The sequence below is a fragment of the Diabrotica undecimpunctata genome, chromosome 1, assembly GCF_040954645.1.
Source record: "Diabrotica undecimpunctata isolate CICGRU chromosome 1, icDiaUnde3, whole genome shotgun sequence".
In the NCBI taxonomy this organism is placed as follows: domain Eukaryota; kingdom Metazoa; phylum Arthropoda; class Insecta; order Coleoptera; family Chrysomelidae; genus Diabrotica; species Diabrotica undecimpunctata.
In genome coordinates, this window is record NC_092803.1 from 209,082,633 (window position 1) to 209,107,542 (window position 24,910).

Sequence of the window (24,910 nt, forward strand, 5' to 3'; positions counted from 1 at the left end):
TTCAGAATTGTTTCACAAAAAACATAACAATAAAAGATAATACCAAAAGATCAATCGCATAATTTAGAATAGGAGAAAAAAATCAACAATATCAAGGATTGATAAACTATGCAGAACAAAGGAATATATTTATCATTCGTTACTGCTTTTAATCATCCCTTTCTAGGGGGTCCAACTAAATGTATTTGTTATATTTATTCGATTTTTTGTCAGTTCTCTCTTCACTAAAAATGGTATTATGAAATCTGTTACAATGGATTTTTATAGTTTGTTATATACATCAATAATAGAGTAAAAAGTAAGGTAAAACTTAATAAAACATGAACCATAAAAAAAAACGATAATATGGAAGGACCTAGAAATCACTTTCAAATTCGACTTGGTCTCTACTATAATCTTTTTACTATCTTGATGTTAAGATTGGCAAACGTTTCAAGATAGTGTAATAACAAAACAAAACAAATATTTCAAATAAAGATTAAAATATTTAGTAGCGATAGAATAAAAACTGGAACCTTTCGACCTTAACCTTAACCTTAAGAAACTTTATTGTCATCCAGGTTTAGGTTGAAGTAATTGCTCAAGCCTTATCATTTGAAGAAGCTCCTAAATATGCTTACAGTGGAAACAGTACCTAACTAGATAAAAAATTAAATGAATGGAAAGAATAATTCAAAAAAATATTAGAAACACAAAAGCACATAAATAAGCAGATCTGATGTTGGGAAGAAAATAGGTCTCAAATGTTATAAGGTTGCCATTAAAATACTAGTCCACGGAAGATCTGTAGATATATGCTGAACAAAAAAGGTTGATAACTTACTAAACGATTACCAAGGAACTATTGCTGGTACTACACGTGTAGAAGATAGTGAGAAATATCAAATAAGAAGGAAATTCGAAAGTGGGATTCTTTCGTATTCAATGTATAAACACGATGTTGATTTTGGTAAGATACTCTAAATTAGAATGAAGACTGAAAGATTAAAGACAGACTGTTGAAAAACTCATGCTTAAACAGCTGATTGAACTTTCTTGGCTAGGAAAGAATCTTAATTAAATTAAGTAATTTTTGTTGTTACTCCTTGCATTCAGCTAAGTTTCTTAATTTTTGTGCTGATGTATTATTTTTTAATAACAAAATAAAGATCGTATATAGCAGAATTTCAGTCAAAATATAAAAATCCAGGTAATATTATTAAAACTCACCCAAATTCAACACAGACAAAATTTTTTTGAAGAAGGAACTTAAACATTAAGCATTGTGTATCGGCTAGCAAACATATAAAGTATGAATATAGGCAAACTTTGTAAAATCTTTGTATTCCTAATATATGCATTATAATCCTAAAATGTTTGAATATATTTACTTTTTACAATTTTTAAGGTAACATGACACCACTGGCCTTCCGTCCGATTAAAAAGGTTTGTACAAAATTACGTGTGAATTAACAATCACAAGAAAAGCAGGTTAAATATACACTTAGTCTAATATAATCACGGAAAATTCATTAAATAGCACATCAATTCTGCAATTTGTTTTTGATTTTCTCAAAATAACGTCGTAATGATTCTTGGAAGTAATGTAAAGAGAACGGTTAACACATTTTAAATAGGTACGGAATGAATGGAAGAATCGTATATCACCAAAAATTATAAAAAGGAGATTAATTGAAAAGCGAGGAATTGCTCAGACCAATACTATCAGTACATCATATAGAAAATTTAAAACGAAATCATGTAGAACAGGATTACTAGAAAATAAAAACTGAAAAACAAGCTGAATGTCGACAATAGACCATGTTTTTTCTGTATCAAATAATTGAAAAGAAAGTTACTCCAAATCAAAAATGAAATCTGTTGATAGTCGACGTTGGAAAAGGTTGTTACTCTTTGCAAACTGTGAGAGGCTTGTAGGCCAGTAAGAGAAAAAAAAAAAGGTGAACACGCGGATTCCGATTACATACTAATGTTCATGAAATTAAGAGAGAAACTTTCCCAAAGGTCAGAGAACAGAGAAAATCGTTTAAAAAATATAACGTCGCCAAACTAAAAAACAAATTGCAGGCAGACGTGACAGCAAAACTACTTCAAAGCGAAAATCAAGGTAGCATAGAAATGGAGTGGAGAATATTAGAAGAAGCTATGAAGGAAAAAGATCAAAAGCGGTTAAATCAAGTAAATAAGGAGAGAGATAAATAATGGTTTGATGTCGATTGCAAGAAAAGACATAACAAACAAAATGAATTAAGACTAAAATATATGGACAAACCAAGTGACGAAAATAGAAATGAATATGAAGCAGAGAGAAGACATGCCGAAAAAGTGTGTAGGAGGAAGAAAAGGGAGCATATGGACAAAAAGTTCCAAGAGATTGAAAAACATTACGTTATTAAAAATGTGAGAAAGTTCTATCAGGAGAAAAAAAGAGCAGTGACCAAGGCGCAAGAGAAACAAAATTTTTACAAGAGTAAAGAAGATAAGCAGGGGAATTTAGATAAACGGCAAGAGCATTTAAGATAGGTGGAAGTTAAAGAATAGATAGGTGATGAGGAGCAAGTGGAAATGGCAGGGGAAGTCAACCACATGGCGGAAGCAATGGAGGAAATTCTTCCTACCGCGGAAGAAATAAGAGAAATCATATGAAGCATGCAAAACGATAAAAGTGCAGGCAGTAATGGAAAATCTGGGAGCGAGAGATAGTATGTCCCATTCATAAGACGGGAGATAAAGCAGTGTGCGAAAACTACAGTAGTATGACTCTTCTGGATGTAACATATAAGGTACTCGCCAAAGTCAGAAGAAGTAGACTAAAAAGGCACTTAAACGAGCAGGTTGGTGAATACTGGGCAAGCTTTAAAAAGGGACGATCCACCAATATTGGAGATACAAATATTCGTGTTAAAAATGATTAAGAGAATTCAAATAAAAGTTATAGATCTAAAATTTTGATTTTTTTGATCGTTTAAAAAAACAAAGCAAAACCAGCTATAGGTCATCAAGAATTTGTCATCAGCTATTTCTCATATACCTTTCAGATCCTTCAAAAGCTCTACAAGAGACTTACGTGAACTCGATGATTTTTTCACAGATTGACTGCGGTATTGCTTTATAATTGGGGATTGCTGTGGTCTATTTGTATATGTCCGACCAAAAAACAGATAACTAGAAGCTACAACTTAGGGAAAGCTATCGATGACAAAAATTGTTTGAGTTTTATTCCAAAGCTTAAAGTATCGGCAATGTCTATGACAATGAGTATTAATCCTTAAGATACATTTTTTAAGGAATATCATCCACGCTAAAAATCGAACAAATTAAGACCTTCAAAACATATCTACGTGAACGTCTATTTAATGAATTTTATCCATTTTATCCAGTTTTATAAAACGATTTATGGAATGTTTCTGGTAAATATCTTCTTAAAGCTATTATCATACGTTTTAATTTGGTATTTCTAGTTGAATGAAGGAATATTGTATCAATAATGGATATAAATATTTTAGCTATGTTTCAGCTGTCTATTTTAAGCTTTTGCACTTCCAGATATCCACATGCCATATCCATATCCAGAAATATTATTTTAACTAGAGAATTAAGTCACTTTTTATTTATAATGAATAAAGTATAAAAATAATATTAAAATATGTGTCAGGATATCTGTCAAAAATATAAATTAAGAACTAAGAAAAAATTGTACACTTTTAAAATTTTCTTACAATTGCATTGGTTACCTATAAACATTAGATGGCAATGGAATGTATGCATTATTCGAATTTATTAATTAGTCTTAACATAATTTTAACAAAATAAACATCTTTAAATTTGTTTAATGTACTAAATATGTCCCAAATCAATAGGTGCTATTACCATTTTGGCGACGTTTTAGATTGTCTTGTTAAATTTCGTAGTCGTGCTGTCAGAAATAGCTTCCATTTTCAGTTATATTTGTTAATAAACGACAATTTTCAGTTGAAAGTCATAAAGGTTTGTTTAAATAATTAAAATGGCACAAGATACAAAATTCACGAAGCTATAGATTCACTTAAGGTCATACAAAAAGATCAAATATTTCCTAAATTTTCAACATTCTGATTAACTGGCTTGAAAGGTTGAACCACGTCGGGAATGGCTTCTCCTAAGTACTGTCTGATTTTAGGAGGCAGACACAATTTCTCTAAGTCTTCTTTATTCTTTATTCCCTTAACTATGACCGCTCTACATCTATCTTGAAGATTGACGAAGTCTCTTTTCATCGAGTCGAGAAGCATTTCAGTCTTAGCTGCTGTTGAACATATGATTGGGTAGAGTGGCTCTTTAATTTCGTTCAAGCCCCTAAAAGCTACTCCGAGGCATTTTTCGTCTTTGTAGTACGTTATGGTACCCGCTATACCGTCGAAGAGAATACCTATTTTGGTGGGGACGTTTTCTCGAAATGGTTTGGTATAGTGAGTCCATCTACCGCTGTGCCAGAGAAGTCCTTTGTGGGATAGACCCCAGCCTTGGTTATCTTTACCTAAGAGGTTCGTGAACGAGTCTGCATGAAGACGCGCTTTCTTTGTACCTTAAACACATCAATACTATTACGTCTAATATAAATACTCAGAAGCGTCAAACTATAGATACAATAGATTCATGGAACTTATATTTGAACGACGACATAATGATAGATAGATAGCTTATTGGCAATAATATTACCAAAGCACTTTTACAAAGTTTACAGAAATATAAATTCAAAACATAAAACTAAGTATATTAACAAAGATAGCAAACACACAACAATCACAACAGATTAAAATTGAAAAAAAATACTCCTCAAATGAAAAAAGACATTTACTAGAAGGTATCTCTTAATTTTTACTTTGAATTAATCAAAGTTAAGAGCTTTTACTCTAGCTATCACTATGTTATAACACTTATTAATGGCTAAATACCTTGAACCATTTCTGGATCTTTCTAGGTGTTAAAATTCTGGTACAAGATTACTAATGTTTCTAGTGCGATAATTATTGTGAAATCTACATGCGCATTGTATTGGTTTGCTCCTTAATGGAGCCTAGAGATAAAACGTACACACACTCTGTTTATTTTCATATTTTACATTTAATATATTTTATTACTGTACTATATATTAATCTATCATTTTATCTAATTTAGTGGTATAACTACTTTACTTTAAAAGATATTATTTTCTTCTATTCAGTAAAATATCATTGATACATTGGCTTCAACACATGTCTATTTTTAAGTTCAAAGAATCTGATTTCCCTTTGTTATTTCGGAAATTACGTTGCAAATGCAGAAACCGCTACAAACTATTTCAATGACCATTAAGTTAGATTATCGCCATTCAAAAGCGCCATACAATAGCGCTGATTTATGGGGGAGCACTTGCTCCATAGACCACCTAAGAAAGGCCAGAGGGTTTTTCTGACCATTTCAAGACAAACTTTTCATCAAGACAGCATGCTGAAAACACCTCAATTTATCGGTTACGGCCTATCGTGCCTCGGCGTCCCTTATCCTCGCGAAGCGTATCTACTATTCTACTCCACTGGCTACAATAATTAATACACAATATTTAAAAAGGTAAGTCGTTTTCTTGGTACAGATAACAACAATGAGTAAAGTCAGCTTATTTTCGTAATTTATTCACTAATATTTGCTATTTTCGTCAATTTATTCACAATAAGAATATTGTATTTTTTCTTCCATTATTATTTCTAAATCATTTAACTAGTGACCTCTAAATTTTACATAAAACACACTGACACACTTCATTAATATGATAAACGATAAGAGTGACCAAAGGAGAGAATAGCATAAATTAGATTAGACTGAAAGTTACTATGATAAGCTGTTAATATAGTTTTCCTGGAAATCACTTGTACAAGATTTTTAAAAATGAAAAGTTGTCGGAAAAGCTTTTTCGTTAAATTAACTATATGTTGTTCCCAAATAAATCCTGCATTCAAGTGTATCCGCAGAACCTCCTCCTCGGTTACGCATTGTGGTAGAGCAATGTGTTCAATATCAGTGTTATTTCTTAAAGTGAAACTAATACTTTGTCATTCAGAGTTTTTTAGACGTTCAGAGAGAGAGAGAGAGAGAGAGAGAGAGAGAGAGAGAGAGACGTTTAGTTAAAAACCAATTGAATAAGTTTTTTTCAGGGTCAAATTAGTTGATAGGTCAAATTCAGAAGAGTGATAGCTTACACAGAAAGTAGTAGCATCAGCAAATAAAACAGTATTGACTGCCTCATTTTGAGAGCATACTAGGACATTAATATAAATGAGAATAATATCGGACCCAAAACCGAGCCTTGAGGGAGACCATACATCAGAAATTGTTATTGAGAATCACACTGGTTGAAATGAACCTGTCGATCGGATAGCCAAGCGGGCTGGGCGGCTGGCTTCTCCTTCGCTTCAATGCGAGAGATGTCAGTTCAAATCCTAGGCTCGGTGAATAGCAAAACAAAAAGGCTAACGCAGTAGTTTAAAATTCTAAAATGAATCTGCGGCTTAGTCTAGAATATGCTGGTATCTGATCGGCCTATGGTGGAGCAGTACGGCAAGAGATAAGGGCTTGCGGCTAGGTGATACTCCTCCATAGATCCCTATCGGAAGGGCGTGGAACGCCTAAATACCGGGTATATATATATATATATATATATATATATATATATATATATATATATATATATATATATATATATATATATGAAATGAACCTACTGATCACGATTCGACAGATACGAATCAATTAGGTGACTAATATACCTATAAAAATTATAATAAGGAAGTTTTCTTAGCAGAATACTATGTATAATACAATCAAAGTATTGTGGGGTCTAAAAACGATGCAAGAGTGACAAGATATTTTTCAAACCCTTATATTGCTGGTAAAATGATCAATAGCTACGGTTGTTGTTTTTAATCATCAGTTAAGCCTTTATTCTTAAACAGTATTACCTTTGCAGTTTTGAAAACTTAAGGATAGGTATTACAAGATTTTGATTAATTTATTAAAGTTGTTAATGCTTGGACAATTATATATTAAATCCATCAGGATCTTTGCTGCTACTACTTTTTATTTTTGAAATAGCTAAGTCAGCATCACTAAAGTTCAATGGCTGAAAACTGAAACACGACAGACAATAAAAGAAGTAAGAAAGAAGAACTGTAAAAAGTTCTTTGAAAAGACATAGCAAAGTTTGATGCCTGAGACTTGAAATAAGGAAGAAGAAGAAGATTATTAGATCTATGGTTTTGCAAAACGCTCTTGGTAAATATACAACTAATATGAAAATGATAGCCTACCTATACCAAACATCATACTGGTTCCAAAGATCCTTCTCGATAAATGCAACTCCCAGAAATACCTTCCATTATTAAGTACCCTAGTGCCTCTCACTCCGGCAGTACCACTACTCCAGTTTGGATGAAAATGTGCTATGCGAAGTCCTGGACCATGCAGTCTCACCTAAAAAAAAATGTATACAGTTTTTTTTTTAAATTAGCATAGTTCGCACAAACGTTTTAGGTCGAGCGCCCACGGAGAAATGTTTTAAAACTACGGTCTAAAACCGACTGCACTCGCAACTACTTTGTTAGCATCCGCAGTGACAATTCACGAGGAATCCGCCTGAGACTAGTTTCCCACTAGTTTTTAACCGTTATTGTAAAACATTTGTGTCGTGGGCGCTACCAAGACATTTTTGTAAACAGGAATTTGTGTTAGAATAAAACGTTTATTTTTGTCAACGTATCGTTTTAGTATTCCATCTATAAGCAGACTTTTTCCATCACGCATCCCTAAAGGTTATGGGCCCAGAGTTGTGGAAATTCAAGAAGCTTGCATAGTGGTAATCAGAAAACAAAACCAAATTCCATCTTGATCTTATTAGCATGTTCTATTCGATTTCTTGTTCGTCCATCTGTTCGTCCGTAAGATGTTGTTCTTCACAGAAGTTCACTCTTACTTTAGCTTCTCCCAAATCCATTTATTTAGAAAAGAATTTCATAGACTCGATAAGAAAGAAGAATATAACTATAGAAACCCGGAGATGATAATCTTATATTAGAAAGAATAGAAAGATTAGGTCGATAAATTATATCCACAAAAATTGCAAAAAAAATATCGTTAGAACAACCTTTAGGAGCAACCTACAAGTATATGATGGAATAAAAAAGTGTAAAAAAAAACCGAACAGAAATTATATTATAATCGAGTGGAAAGTAAAAATATATGAATAAGGCCTTACCTCTGGACTTTTCTCCCTTCTGTCCCATGTCCAGATGTCATCGCAGCCGTTTCGTAAAGGATTGGCATCCGCTGAGCCCATTTCCTCGGTATCTTCACCTCCAGATGCAGCGGACACCTCCGCCGTATGCTAGTCCGATGTGGGATTCCATGATTGCAACAAACCTTCCACGCTGAAAACGCTAGTTTAGTCATTCTTATCATAAACAATAATAAATATTAAACCTTTATCGCTCACTTTACGATATAAGTATTTCTCGCATGTAGTGGGTTACAAAATAACGAGATCATTTAATAATTCTATTATTTTTATGTGTAGTGGTTCATTATCCTTTGTAAAAGCTTGGTTTATTTGGTTGATATTTCAAGTGAATTTTTTGTATAAAATTTGAATAAGACAATCTAACTTATTGAGTTATCGTATGTAGAACGTAAAAATAAAAGACATTTGCTTGGTATAGGTGAACACATTCAAATGGAGGTGAAGCAAACAAGAGACTATCTGATGAACGGGAACAGGCCAAGGAGATAAAGAAAGACCGAGGGTAAGATGAAGAAATGACATAACCAAAGCTGGTTATATACTATGGATGACGAGATTGTTATAGAGTGTCAACTGGACAGATTTTGGGGAGACATATCCAGAAAAGGAGTAGGTACTTCAGATGCTGAGAAAGGATGATGATGGTTAGAGTATGTTACAACATTTCCTAGATATACTTATAGTACTATATAGAAAACACAACACGTATTATAAATTATTATTTAATTTAATTGTTAATAGTATTAATCTGAAGTTCCACTTCTTGTTGTTTCTTATTGGCATAAGCTAGTCTGTTTATGATATATTGTCGTTGAATCATTTTCGAGGTTTTCTATTTTAAATCTGCGTCTTGTGTTTCTGACTATACCTGAAGAATTTTCTGTCAATAGGATGACTTCTTTTTCTACACATTTCATCTTCACATCCTCTCTAAACCAAAGGTTTAGATGGTAGTGATCGTTACCTTTTTTCCCTACGGAGCATCTATTGTTAATTTTTTGGGGTGGTTCTTGAACTTTTCTCCGCTTTCTTCAATGTTGTAAACTTCTAAAGTTCTTCTCAGAGCCTTCTTTCGGTGCATAACAGTTTTTCGATTTCTTTCTGACGCATTAAGTTGGATGTGACGGAAAAAGCAGTAGTTCCGTGATTAAACACAAACATATTGCAGCGTTACATACATAAGCGGTCTATTCCTAACCTACATTTGATTCGTTGATATTTCAAATGCGCGCATTCTAAAGCCAATCAACTACGCGAATTACGAACATTTGACGTAAAACTTCATCCATATTGGCTACCGTTTCGAAGTGTAAAAGAGTGAAGTGATAGTTGTCGTTCAGGTCATTATTTGACATTATTTCACAGCGCTATGTATTGTTTTGTGTTTTGGATTATATATTTTGTTAGTAAAATATTTTAGAAATGCCAAGATCTACGGAAAAGGAACAAGTACTGATAATCAAATTACTATTTTCAATTAGAAAAGGAAGCTGGACAAACTTTATTACCAATTACCAATTCTGATTATTCCAGAACAATGAGCGAATCAGTACCCATTAGTCTTGAATCCCAAATTGTTAATACACAAATGAATCGTATCAAATCTAATCAAATTAATTATCGAATCGTATATCGAGTCTAATCGATTATCTAATCAAATAGAATCGATTATTGAATTGAATCGAATCGAATTAACGATTCGAATCGAGTCGATTATCGAAACGAATTAATTATCGAATCAAATCTAAGCGATTACCGAATCGAATCGATTATCGAATCGATTTTATCGAATCGATTTTCCAACCGAGTCGATTATCGGATTAAATCGATAATCAAATGAAATCGAATCGAATAGATTATCGAATCGAACACTTTAACTTGAGAATATCCATCAGAAAAAATCATAGCACGTGATTCGTCTTTAAAAAGACAACCACATGCCATGATGACAGTAAAATTCTCCTGTTACTGATTTCATAGTAAATCATAAGGAAAAAAACAGAAAAAAATCCTCATAATACTTACTATCCCGACATAGTAAATATTTGGTCTTACATTTAGCATACTCTGCCAAACTACCAAAACTACCAAACTCTGATTTTATATGTGTGTTATTTAAAAAACATAAATGATGTATCCTTGATATGTTTACTGACTTACTAATAGTAATATTTTTTTATTAACTTTCTCTTTTAATATGGGTAACCAGGACCCTGATTCTAATTGAGATTTCGACTCAAAACATGTCGAAATTAATATGGCGACGTCGAAATGCGACTTTGCAAACCTTGTGGATTTCAGCTGAACTAACCAAACGACGTCACTAATTTTCGACTTATCGAAATTAATTTCAACTTCAAGAAAGTGGTTAAAATTTCATTTCGAGTCGAAATTAATCTGACATGACTGACTGGACTGGGAGAAGTGGACTTAGGTTCAGTTTAGGTAGGCGGTGTTTTGATCCTTGCAAGGAAAACTGAGGCAAAAAGTATCAATATGGCTGTGTTTTACGGACATTTGCTAGTTTTGGAGGAATTGGAGAGGTTAGATATCCGACGCTCATAACGGAGGATAAGAAGAATGTTACGGGATACTCAAAATTCTTTTTTACTAAGTGATGCTCAATTTAGGCAGCAATTCCGGCATAATAAACAAGCTGCAAATTATTTAATAAGGGTATTAGAACCATATTTGGAAGAAGGTGTTTATGCCTCTAGGATACCCAAAATGTTTAGGGTTAGTATTACTAAGCTGCAGTAAATTTAAAAATATATTAGAATATAACCACTAAGTCAAATCTTAGTGGTTATAACTTAAGGATCTCCCACATCGCCTTTTTTTTTCTTGCCATCTTTTCTTTCAATTCAAAATATAATTGAGAATGGCCAATATTTATGATTTAACAACTCAAACAAGAAAAAAAAGACGTTCACGTAACGTAAACAAAACAAACATTCAACAAGCGTAGTGCAGCCAATAAACAACAGGGCCAACCCAAATTTTCAGCAGTGTCAAAATGATAAAGTAAATATCCCCAGTTTTAACTACAATCGAAATGAATCGCTAGCGATTGCGACTGTCATGGCGTAGCCGCTTTTAAATTTCGACATCGAAATGAAATAGAATCAGGGCCCTGATCCTACTGCATTTTGCCGAGGAATTTGCGACGCAATTCGTTTCATTTAGCATTATAATTATGCTATCTTTTGAATTAGAGCCGTATCTTCGATTTTTCCCTTTTTACGATCTGTTTCTTTTAGGACTATACATACCTACTTGAATCAAGATAATAATAAGAAGAACAAGAAACAATTCTCATTTTACTAATTTAAGCAAATTGTGTAGCAAACGCATCAACAGAATACGACAAGACTGATATTGGAAGAAGAAGTTAGCAATAAGAAAGTACCAACGCCAATGAGTGAGTTCATAACAAAACCACATAATTAACAATAGCGATTAAAAAATTATAATTCGAAAGTAGATTCATATTTAGAATCGTACAATACTCTCATTTTCGTAAGTATTTTTCATTCTCTATTGACCACACCAATTAAGATGTTTTCTTCAAATTTTTGAACGAGTAGATTCTTCTGTAAGAGCAATTGGAAAATTACTCACACTTTTTAAAAATTTATTGGAGTAGCCAGGGAATGTAAGAGAGTATAAGGAGTATAAGGAGAGTATAATGAAGTATAAGGGACAGTGGAAAATTAAAGTTTATGAATTTAAATTAAAATTCAACTTAAAACAATTCAGAAACGATATTAATTTACTTTACATGCATTAATATTTGAAAAAAAGTTTGATTTAAAATGTTTAGGACAGGGGGCCTGGCGCCATCCGTTTAGAGTTAAGGATGTCGCCTTTTTTTTAACAGTCCAGCCCTGTGTAATTGTAATTTAATTCAATATTCTATTAACGTCGTGGTCTGGGTTATTGTTGGAGTTATAGCTAGGTTAGAATCTTTTTTAGATGGTTTTCCAAAGAATCTAATAATGATAAAATAACAAATAAACTTGTAAGAGATTGAGTTATTCAATTTATAAATTATAGGTCAATCTAGTTGATTAGAGTATCATGTAACATACATATAGATTATATTGTCTGTTATACCTATCTATAAAAACAAAAACTTTGCAGACAATTTAATATCAGTTAACTTAATTGTGAGAAGGAAACATTTTATGTACACAATTCAGTACAGAAGGTACATAAAATAACAGAGATCTATTCTGGGTATTTTAGAAACGTAATATGTTAGCGTTACTATTTTTAAATAATTGTTAAACGTTACAAAAGGTTGTTTTCTTATGTCGTTTGCAAGTGATGGTAATAAGAATGAGAAAAATATGAAACAACCTCATAATACCAAACTGCCAAAAACTGTTTTTATGTAATCAATCTCTGTTAAAGTTTTGTAAAAGAAAATTAGAAAATTTTACTTCACGTGTCATATCATCCCGAAACGTCGATAAGCGTGCATGATCTTTATTTTCTTTGTTGCAGCTGCTCGGAATAGAAATGTGTATGATACCCAGTTAAGTGACAATCATATTATTCATGTTGGTAACAAGATAGCATGACAGGAGGTGGCAGCGACAGATCTGAATCTCTAGTATTAGATGGGAATATATCTGAAAACTGGCGCAAATTTAGCCAAAAGTTTGATCTATTTATGATAGCTACGGCCCTAACCTCCAAACCAGAAAGTAAAAAGCTGGCAGTTTTCTTAAGTCTGGTGGGTGACGAGGCATTAGAGCTGTACAACACCTTCACATTTGACGAAAATGAAGACAGAACGGTAACTTGCGTAAAAAAGAAGTTTAAAGAGTATTGTTTACCAAAGAAAAATGTCATTTTTGAAAGATTTAAGCTTAATAGGATTAGCCAGCAAGGAGGGCAACCATTTGACCCGTTTGTTACAGAACTACGGAAAGCCATTAAAACAACAGAGTATAGCCAACAAGATCAGATGATCAGAGATAGAATAGTAATGGGCATACACAACAAGGCAACACAAGAAAAACTGCTCAGAGAATCAGAGTTAACGTTATGGGGATCATAATATGGGGATTCAAAGTTCAAAATTAAAACTGTAGGTAGAGATACATTAACTTGTGTTATTAAAAATGATAAATAAGATATATATTTTGTAGTTGTAGATACAAAAATCAGGTTCCTTTGGTGAAGTTTAAGGAATGTCTAGAATTAAATTTAGTCAAACGCTTAGATTCATTAGTAAGTTCTAAATTTACCAATTTAAATGATCTAGTAACAAAATATTCACATGTGTTTGAAGGTCTAGGAAAATTTCCAACAAAACACCATCTATTCTTAAGAGAAGATACCAAACCTCGAATAAGCACATATCGATATCTCATTATTGCCGTCGGGACACGAAAGGATTATACTTATCATCGGATTTAAACATTAGTATAATGCATCGTCTATATCAAGAACAAAATGTGGGTGCACCGGTGTTCTATTACGTGTATAAATCAATGTTTAATTCGTATGATCCTTAACTGTTGATAAAAAATAACTTTTTTATTCACAGGTAAAACAATGGGAGTCACTAACATTACAACACGCTTATCCAAACAAGCGTCCTATAAGTCAGGCTAAAAAAAGGAGTTACTTTCATTGTTCAACAGTGGAATAATACCCAATGATTATACGTCGTTTTATGAATCTTTACCCTGTTCTACGACAGCATTACGAGATGATAATACAGATTCTGAATAAATTCAAAATTCAATAAAGTGGCCGATTCAATTTTAATTTTTTTCTACCTAAAGAGTATTGTGAATATAGTTCAAAAATGAATAAAATTTTACAAAAACACTATTTACCGGTATTTTTTCCCTATCAACACTGCCAATCTTAATGCCAAAATATGGTAAGTACCACTTAGCGAACGACTGACGTGGTAAGTACATACTGCTTATTAAATATTCGGACATAGAAGAATATTGCCAATATTTTAAATGTGTTTATATTATTGTTTATGAAGTTAAATAACTATTGAATAATTAAAGAATATTGCGGCGGTTCTAAACTTATTAACACATTTCCTACACAACATCAAACTTTCAAATCGTTCTCCTGGAAAATTACTATTTTTGTACTTACCACTTCTGTGCACTATACCATCGATATGGGGATTTGATCACTTTCATCTGCCAATCAAAGGCATTTACCGTAGATGTAAACAACTAACTGCAGTTCAAACAAGAAACAGAAGAGAACTAATGTCATTTGCTAAAAATGTATTCTAGCATTATGCAAAGAACGTTTTTCTACATATCAAGAGAAATAAAGTTTGAAGAAATGTTTATTCCTTTACAACGTTTGCTTAAGTATGTAGATGTAGCGGTGGAACTCTTTACTAGTGTATTGCAAGTGATGGTAAATGCTCAAACGCCCACTGGTAGCAATATTTACCACTCCATATAAGATAAATAATTTCACATAATAAAAGATAATTTCGGTTTTTCTCTATTAGGTAATTTATTAGCTTTTATTTGATTTCATAATTTTCAAAAATATTCGTCTTAAAAAGGGAAAATGACTTTTGCACCTTAAAGGGTTAAATATCTATCGAACAATATAACTTTTTCAATTATTAAGATGTAATTGTAGTTATTAGAGTTATGAATTGCCCAGTTTTATTATTTAGTGTTTAGTGCGTATAGATCATTTTATCAGATATATTAATATATTAATATTTAATACCCAGTACACTTCTCTGTATATTAACTGATAATGTTAATACATTATCAATAATAATGTCTTTCATTAATAATTTCGATATAAAATTATAACTAAGACGCCAGTCACGATTACATCAATGTCGAATTGTTTATGTAAACAGTTGATTCATTGAAGTAAACAAATGATTAGATTTTATTATGTAGTAGGTCAGAAGAAGCAACAAACTATAATATTTTAACATTTATACTCACTAAAATCGAATTTAGAAGAATATTATATAAATTGTCTTTTTGTAGAGTAATTTAACTGCACGATCTATGGCGATCCTTATCTAATGAGTTCTAGATTTACTTTACCTAGGACTGGAAATTTTTTCAACTCCATACTTTTATGATTTCCTCTCGTTAGTTTGTAAGTCGAAACGTATCTTTATTGTTGAATCATTGAAATACTCTATCCATGTCCTCTCCAAACTTACTTACTCGGTGGCGTTACAACCCTTCGTGTGTTTTAGGCGACTTGACAACATGCCTCCATTCCTCTCTAGCTCACAGCTTTAAGTTAATATAGCTCCTGCTATATTATCTCTCCATCGGAGTCCAGGTTGTCCACGTGGTCTTCTTCCAGTTGGGGCTTCTTTCCACACCATCCCTACTATTCTTTCGTCAGAATTTCTTCTGAGGTTTCCTATCCAATGGAGTAATATTTCATCTGATACGCTTGTCAAAGTTAATTTTATATTTTTCCAAGCAGATTCTTTGTCGTGATAATCCTCTGTCTGTGTCGGTGCTATCTGGATAGCCCTTTGAAATTTCTGCTCTATTTAATTATCTCTCAGAATTTCGGTATCCCATAATGTTGTTGGTGTATTCTTATGGATTTTTTGGGACGCTGTTCTTGTTCTTATCTTCGTTTTTACCAGAAAATGATCCGTGTCTCCGTCTGTCCCTCTTAGTCTTCTTACGACTAAGCAGTTACTGCTTCTCTGGCCATCTACCAGAACATGTATTTTCTTGTGTTCAAACATGGTTAATTATTGTTAATTACATCATGGAGATGATTATAGTTACCTAATACTGGTCTGTATGTTACTTAGATTATCTGAGGCCTTGGATTTTTTATTTCTATAGGTTTTAGATTTGTCCTTTCTGTATTGTTATCTATATTCTCACTTTCCCAGATGTTTTTTTTTGTTATTACTAGACTATCTTTTAAAGGAAAATGGCAAAGAGGAAGACCACAAATCAGATAAGTAGGTGATATAAAATAGCCGAAATTGGAAGTATGTTGTTTAGAATAGAGATCGATGGAAGAAGTTAAGAGAGGTCTATGACAAACGAGAGGATATAGAGAGCCACCTGTGGATTACACTACTATTTCGTGAGAATAAGAATATATCTACATAAGAAATAACTTCACAAATCACAAATGTCTAATAAAAAAAATGTAACGAGGATGAAAACATTAAATCAAAAAGGTACCTTACAGATAAACTAAACGACGAGTCGATCTCTTTTCTTTATCAAGTGAGACCAGCATAAAAAAGGAAAGATGGACAAGGATTAAAGAATAAAGAACGATATACACTTAGCAGCAGAAGAAGCCATTGCAAGGAATAATGACCAGATAAATTATAAAAACAAATAATCATCATCATCATATAACGGGGGCCCTACGGCGATTGCCGCTTCCCGCATTTCAGCCTCCATCTTTTCCTATCTCTCCAATCTCCCTCTTCTAAGCCTCTAGATTGCATTGTTTTTGTAATTTCTCTTCTCCAGGAATTTGGTGGTCTTCCCCTTTTCCTTCTTTCTGGCGGAACATACATTAAGGCTTTCTTTGGCCACCGCTCCTCCTCCATTCTCATCACGTGACCATACCATTGTAATTGCCTTCCTTGTATTCTATCTGAAAGAGTATCTCTAATTCCTGTACGGTTTCGTATTTCCTCATTCCTGATTCTTTCCATTCTCGATACTCGACATGACCTTCTAAGATAATCCATTTCCACAACGTCTACTTTATCTCGTTCATTCTTTGACAAATAATCATATTGGTGGATAAAAAAGATAGAAAACCAAATAAAAGAAAAAAGTTAGCTTATTAACATTGACAGATCACAGAAGATCAAAGAGATAGGGGAAAATACAGATGGCAAACTTATGAAAAAAAAAAAAAACAAAATTAGGAGCTGGAAAAACGAATTTCTTCAAAAAATGTAAAAATATAGATAGCGTAATGGGAAGCTCTAAAGCAAAAGAGGCATGGAAAACGTTACGGAACTTCAGACAGAACATTCATAAAAAGGTAAAGATATAGACGAATGGATATAATATTACTTAGCTTTATTACAAGAAAAAAGATATCTATATACTCCCCCACCTTACGAAAAAATGGCACATAAAAACAGACAAGCATAAGTTGCACATATAAATCAGAAGAGAAAACTAAATATTAGCTAAAAGTGATATAATAGTACAACTGCACCATCAGACATACCTGCAGAATTGATACAACACATCCCTTCGACGTAATGTAAGAATTTGAACTGTGTAACAAATGTTTATTTGATCAAAAATACCGACGGAAGGAAAATTGGCTACTTAAGCTACATATATAAAAAATACAAAAAAAAACCCCAATAATTAAAAAAGAATATGAGTCACATCTGCGAACCTCACGAGAACAAATTGGTTTTCGTCCCTGACACTCATGTACATCAATGCTGTAAAATCAGTTTAGGAAGACAGTGGATATAGAATAAAAGTCAGACAAAACAGCAGAGAAGCACTTAAAATCGATAAAGGATTTCGACAAGGATGCTGCCTGTCACCAATCTTATTCAACTTTATATAGATGAAACATTAAAAAATCGAACAAGAAATGTTAACAGATAGGAGTAAAAATTGACCACAATTATATCCATAGCCTTTTGTTTGCCAATGATCATACTGACAAAGACAAGAGAAGATCAAGAGAAAGACGACACCCCTTATATGATAAAAAATCTGGAAGAAAAATTTGAAAGCTGGGTTTTCGAAATTAATTATCATAAAACACAAAAAATGGTCACTGGAAATACTGCAGAAGACCTAGAGATAAATAAAAATTGAATAAAACAAACAAATGAATATAACCACTTGGGGGTAACTGTAACAAATACAGGATCAGATGGAATGGATACAATATATAAAATAAAGAAACGAAAATACGACAATTACACTCGATTATATGGAGCGACAATATTACAAGCAAAACTAAACATCTTTAAGGTAATAGTGGAAAGCAGCTCACTGTGTGGCCCAGAGACGTGGGTTACAAATAAAAGAATGGTAATCAGAATACATGCAATAAAAATTATGTTTTGGAGAAGACGCTGCAGATTAACACTAATGGACGAGAGAAAATTACCTTGAGATTTTGGAAATGGAAACCTGATAGGACAGAAATAAATCAAAGAAGGGAAAAATAGGACGTTCCAGATTATAGTTGAACGGACCAATAAAAATCACTGGAGAAAATACGGCGATATGACATATATATGACAAGAACAAATGGCGATTAGAATGTGATAAACGGCAAGTAGAATCTGCTATTTAAAGCCATGGATAAGTAAGTAAGTAGATTTAGAAGACAAGTTTTGAATATAGAAATATTGAGGAAAAGACGAAAAGGAAAATTTGATAGATCAAAAATAGATGAGACTAATGGGAAACAATTGGAAAAAATTAAAAAGTACGTAAAAATGAGTCCGACCTATGCGAGGTCTTAAAAGAAGAAGAAAGTTAGAAAACAGGTTAACAAGTAAACTTAATATAGGCATGAGAAGTTAAATGTACGATATTTCATCCTAACAAATCTGTTCATTTTGCAATAACGATAAAAGAATAAAACTATTTTTTGTATTTGTACACAAATTATTTGCTTAATCAAAACAACAAAAGCTTTTATTATATTACACTTTGTTCTAGTTCGTATACTACATAGTTTTGAATCAGTAACTTTATGACATATTAAACTTTTGTTACTAAACTGTCTTTTATGCTGATTATCATATCCCTAAACCACTATCACGATCACAATTTACAGCAGGTGATTATGGCTGCCATATCGATTATCTGCTGATAAAGTACATCAAACAACAACAAAGCCAATAAAATGAAATCAATAAAAGAATTTAGAACGGACTTACCGTTGAATGATGAATTCTTTTTCGGCACTTTTGTTGGGTTGAACACTGGTCATCTTTAATAATTGACTAGCACTGTTTTTGAGCTTGCTACTACCGAAATAACAAAATTCATTGAGTGTTAGAGAATGACGTCGCGGCGGACGTCTCGCCGCGCATTCGGGGTGAGTCTTCCAGTGGTGACTCGTTAATGTAGTAGATAGATATGACTGCAAGCGTATTATTGTGAAGTATTTCAGCGACATTATGACAAGGAAAGTGCTAACTAAACTACTTATCTCGACAAAATATCGTATCAGAGGCAACTTCAATAATGAAAAGATGCAAAAAATATTTTTGTTGAGTAATATTTGTTTGGTTTGGTAGTGAGTAATATTTGATAACAATTTCATTTAGTCTGTATCTGTATCATTTAGGTGGATCTCTTTGTTTTTTATTTGATTTCTAAAGCTTTCCACTGTTTCATAAATAACCTCCTTAACTTTGATACTAGAACGAAACAAAGGAATTTGAATTAACAGAGATCTAAAACAGTTATACACAGTCAAAAAATTCTGAAATATGGAGATTTCAAATTTGATGATTGTAATTTTGCCAGATTTACCATTTTTCTGATATCATTAGTCACTTTGGTTTTTTAAATACTTCTTTCTTCTTCTTGTAGTGCCTATCTGTTTTGGATGTTGGCGACGATCATGGCAATCTGTATTTTGCAAACTGCTGCTTTGAAAAGATTTGTGGTTGTTGTGCTGAACCACGTACGTAGATTCAGTCAGGAAATCCTTCGCCTTCCTAGTCCTCGTTTTTCTTCTACTTTTCCTTGTAGAATTAATTGCAGCAGCCCATATCTTTCGCTGTTCCTCATGATGTGACCGAGTTCAGTATATGCGTTGTCAGGTCCAGGAGCTTTGCTATCTTTTAGTTGTTGTGATATTGATTTTTCCACTTCATCTGATGTGATTGGTAAGTGGTCAATACATATGTAGGACGGAGGTTGTTCGGATGCATTAACATAATTAAATACAACACTCTACATATATATTGTATTATTATTGGAATCCTTACTTTAATACGAGTTTAACCATATATAACAATTGGTATGTTATACAGTCACGAAGGTCTTAAAATATATGAAACTTCTTAGTCTCAACTAGTTTTGAACTAATTTAGTAAATATATAGAATGACGTGATTTTGACATTTATTCATAAAACTAACAATACCTTGAAATTTAGTAAAAAGATACATTTTATTAATAACTAAAGCTTACTTGTTTTGTGTGCTTTTAAAAGCTCTACAATAAAGAGTTTTTAATAAAAATGTTTATTTTTAAACTAAAAATTAAGAAAAAAACAATATGAAAAATTAAAAATTGTATTACTTTTTTAAGGATAAGAGGCTACGGCGATAAAAAAGATCTTATAGTGAAGAAGTCTAACTTTAAATTTAATGTAAAGATTTTGTTGAAGATCCACATAAATCCTTACGCAGAGCTGTACAAATATATGATGTCTTCAGTCTTGCGTGTATTACATAATAATTAATAAATCCTACAAAATCCAGTTGTTGTTAAAAGAATTAACTGAAGTTGAATACCACCATATATAGAACAAAAAAGACTAAAGTGGTATGGACATGTAAGAAGAACTAGCGACAGCAGATGGATAAAGAGAATAATCGAATGGAGCCCCATAGGAAGGAGGAAAAGAGGACGACCCCGAAAATCCTGGAGGAACGAAGTAGACGACGCCATGAGTAAGAGAGGACTAAACGACGGAGAATGGAACAACAGAGAGAGATGGAAACGGTTGAGCGAGGGAAGGCAGTGAATACTGTAGAATCCCTAAATATATATATGAATACCACCAAAGATTACAGTTTAGTGAGGGATGATACATAACAGTGTAAACCAGTTAGTATTAAATGGCCTCCTCATTTACCCGATTTGAATCCTAAAGATTATTTTTATTGGGGATACATGAAAATTAGAATACATAAAACTAAACCAACAAGTGTTGCCGAGCTAAGATAAAGAATTGACGGATTTAGTTGACGGAACTACCCAAACACCGAAATGGTAGCGTTCATCCCTGTCATGCCATCTTACACACTCACACTGGGCTATTTGTGGCAAAACGTTTGAAAGCTGACGAGGTCTAGCCGTTAACGCACACATCCAATAACAGACTTTTAGTTCAATACACTAGTTCTGAAGTAGGATTTGGACTAAAAAACGGCTTGCAGGAACAATAGTAGCTAGAATCTCGGTCTTTGTCACCTTGAGCTCAAAAAACACTCTGGAAAGAACATCACATCCAATCATAACTTTCCTCTTTGATTTGACTCGGCGACTCAATCTCAACAGCCTTCAAGATGTTTCACAACACACGCCACGACAACTTGCCCCAGTGCCTTTTTCGGTGCTGTTTTACCTTGCACAGTGCTTACCAACAACATTCAAAGCAAACCTAAAAAGATCACATGATCTTAAACGGGGACTTCATGTTTAATTTTAGTCGCAATAAAGTATCCTTATTCTTATCCAAAAGGAACAGTGACACTCCGTATAAGTTATAACGCTGTAAACTTTACATTCTGGCCCCGTTTCCAAATTTAATATAGTCTTCATAATTTTTTTGATACTCAATATTTCCTATTTTTTAAATTGATTTTTTCTCTTTAATTATCTTAAATTCTATATGTTATCTTTCCTCCACACTAATACTAACATATAATATGGACTAGTCAACAAAAAGATAAACCCCACAAAAAACATTAGAAGAATCTTTTAAAACCAAGCGCCGAATTCATATATTGTAAAAAAAATATATACAAACGTACTTTTTCGAATTTATAATGAATATTTTAGTTTGGACTGATCTTATTTATTAATTTGGTTCCTGTGCACATAAATCTTGTTATCCTGACCAGTCTAAATTACTACAAACTTCTGCTAGTTTTTATTTTTCATCGGATTTATTGCATATAATATAAACATGGTTTAAATATTGATTTGTTTTTTTTTTATAAGTTTGATTTTGTGACAACAAATAGTTCCTAGCACTATTATCTCAATACTACAATTTTAAATTGTGTTTGAAAAGAAATATTTTTTCCTGCTATAAAACCTAGCCCCACGTGCGTCACTGGAGGGTTTCTGCGACGGCAGCGTCGTAGCAGGAGGAACGTGCGCAATTTCGGAGGGTTGATACGGTGGACGAAAGTGTGTCGGTTCGCTCCCTGAAAAAGGGAGCGTTGACCCCAATAAGTATAATATTAAGTAGGTACAATAGTGTTGAGGAAGTATTCAAATCTTTTTCGATTTGCTTTACACTGATTTGCGTCTTCGAGACATGATATATAACGACGCTGTTAAAAGATATGTATTTTGGAAAACAACTAGCTTAATTAATGTTGTTTTTATTTAACTTGTAGTTGATGTTTAAATTGTCTGAAATAGTGCCATTATCGTTACTTTACAAAAAGCATACGAGAGACTGGAATTATTTATCAAAATATCTAGTTTTTTAAGTTCATCAAAGTTATTAACTCTTAGTAATACTGCGCATAAAAATAGTAGGTACCTACTAATAGTAGGTATAAGTACAAGTCTTTTAGTCAAAATAAAGCTCGTCTGTTTTGAAATTAAAACTGAAATTTTCCAGTTTATTATTTGTTACTTTTCATATTATTTTCATAAATATGAATGTAATTAAAAAACTCCAACATCGAAGAGAAAAACTTCTCTTGGAAGTAGTATATTTAATTAAAAAATTATATTAAAAAATTCAAATGGATTAACAAGTTCAGAACGTTTTTAGACTAATTAGACCATCTTCAGTGAACTTTAGAATACTAGCATAACTAACCGCAAAAACAAACAGTCGTTGCGTTTATATTGATGAAAACAAACTTGCAAGTATTAAATGATACTTATATAACTTCTACAAGTATAATTTCTACATTCGAACTGATGAAATGGAGTTGCCATTTGCCACCATCTGTTAGTCCTAGGTATCAGCCATGTTACTTTATGTTCGCTTCTGTGAATAATGTTTGTGCTTACAACGTAACTGTTTATTATTGCTGTTAGGTGGCATAATTTTCTTCTTTTATCGTTTGTCTCGTCATGAATGATTTCTTTATCTGCTACTTCCTTATTTTGGTTTTCTTTACTTTTAAATTGAAGTCACCAACCATTAGTACTATATCATTTGTGGATAATCTTCCATTTCCTGTGGATACATATATGTTTATGATTCTCATATTGGCTTGTTTATTTTTTATTTTCATATGTGACATTCGTCAATTTATAGCTTTGAATTCTATAGCTTTCTGCCTTTTCTTATTGTTGACCATAACGTTGTACCATTTTTCTCTTACTTGTTTTCACCCGAGTCGAATGTTGTGCAATTTTCTTTCTTAATATTTTCTTTTTCCTTCCATCTTACTTCTTGTAGTGCTAGTATGTCGAGCACTGCCATTATCAATGGTCACAATAATGTTCGCAAGTTCCAGGTTCCTAGTTTTACTCTATTTTTTTTTCTTTTTTTTTTCTTTTTGTATCTCTTTTTGTTATGTTTAATCTAATGTTCTCTTTCATTGCTAGTTTTGTCTTTATGTGGTCATAATCGTTTTCTTCAGTTTTCTTTAGTCTCTTTAAATTCCATAAACGCATGTTCCATACACGTTTGCCGGGTTGTTTTAGTGATACTAATAGTTTATTCTTTTCTATGTTCCACTTTTACATATAATCCTAGTTTGTTGTCTTTGAAGCAGTATTTTTTGTTATTGTATGTATTTTTGTCTTGGTTAGATTCGCCATGTTTTCTAATTCATTTTTGTTACCTTCTGGAGATCTTTCATTTATCTATAATTCCTCCCTTAACCTTTTTAATTACCTTTTCATTAAGCGATCTAAAAAGCTGATGTGGCTGTTTAGAAGTTACCAAAGATAGAACTTGCGTAAGAAGAACAAAAAATATGAAAAACAGGACTATTATTTTTCTCACTATCATGAATATGAATTTGAGTAGTTTTCCGATGATTATATGTCAACATAATTTTATATTGCTTTATTGATATACAAAGGTCTGAAGAGTTTTTTTCCTTCTAGGACTTTTAACATGTTAGACCTATTTTCTGAAGGTTTTTCCAAGTATTTAATTGTAGTGTCTCTAATAATACTAGCTACTACACATTTTCAAATTGTATTAGTACTTTCTTGTTTGTTTATGCTAATTTTTTTTATTATTTTTACACTGAATAAACCATTTTCTTTAACAATCGTTTAGCATATATCATTTGATTTTTTTGAGGTCTTGTAAAATGTTTCGGATTCGTTTCGCTTCGTACTTTATTTACAACATAAAAAACATATGTTTATTAAGAGAATTTACAAGTTTATTAGGCGTTTAAAAGTAATAAAAAAAAGAAATTATATAAAAAAAGTATGGCTCGCTTTTTATAAATTTCTACTTAGCATTTTTCTTCTTATCTCATTATCTGTTTTTAAAGCAATAGTTTCTAAAACGCAATGCTATTAATCTATTTACTTTATTTCGATCTAGGGGTGAACGCAAAGGGGTGCACATACTTGTTTGGCTGACTCAGAGCTTGGGGACATAGCTAATTAAAGAGGGTTGGAATATATGTTTATGACGTGCGCGAAGGACGCATAAAAAAATGATCCATTGG

The 24,910-nt window shown here is 32.4% G+C and overlaps 2 protein-coding genes across 2 annotated transcripts; one reads left to right on the top strand and one right to left on the bottom strand.

Moving 5' to 3' along the window:
* Positions 1 to 699: 699 nt before the first annotated feature.
* On the bottom strand, positions 700 to 19,387 carry SP555 (SPRY domain-containing SOCS box protein SP555). Its single transcript, XM_072521101.1, has 4 exons — positions 19,218 to 19,387; positions 8,267 to 8,438; positions 7,323 to 7,485; positions 700 to 4,564 (listed from the first exon to the last, which is right to left on the bottom strand). Exons 2-4 carry the CDS (start codon positions 8,345 to 8,347, stop codon positions 4,065 to 4,067), a joined length of 744 nt encoding a protein of 247 aa, XP_072377202.1. The 5' UTR covers positions 8,348 to 8,438; positions 19,218 to 19,387; the 3' UTR covers positions 700 to 4,064.
* Positions 12,891 to 13,376, top strand: LOC140437328 (uncharacterized). The gene has a single exon (XM_072526799.1). It carries the CDS (start codon positions 12,891 to 12,893, stop codon positions 13,374 to 13,376), a length of 486 nt encoding a protein of 161 aa, XP_072382900.1.
* Positions 19,388 to 24,910: the final 5,523 nt, after the last annotated feature.

Bases quoted from the DNA above. Each gene is read 5' to 3' on its own strand.
- SP555 (XM_072521101.1), bottom strand. From the start codon at position 8,347: ATGGGCTCAGCGGATGCCAATCCTTTACGAAACGGCTGCGATGACATC. The intron at 7,486-8,266 runs GTAAGGCCTTAT...ATTTTTTTTTAG, and splicing joins GAAGGGAGAAAAGTCCAGAG to GTGAGACTGCATGGTCCAGG. The intron at 4,565-7,322 runs GTAGGCTATCAT...GATGTGTTTAAG, and splicing joins CAGTATGATGTTTGGTATAG to GTACAAAGAAAGCGCGTCTT.
- LOC140437328 (XM_072526799.1), top strand. From the start codon at position 12,891: ATGACAGGAGGTGGCAGCGACAGATCTGAATCTCTAGTATTAGATGGG.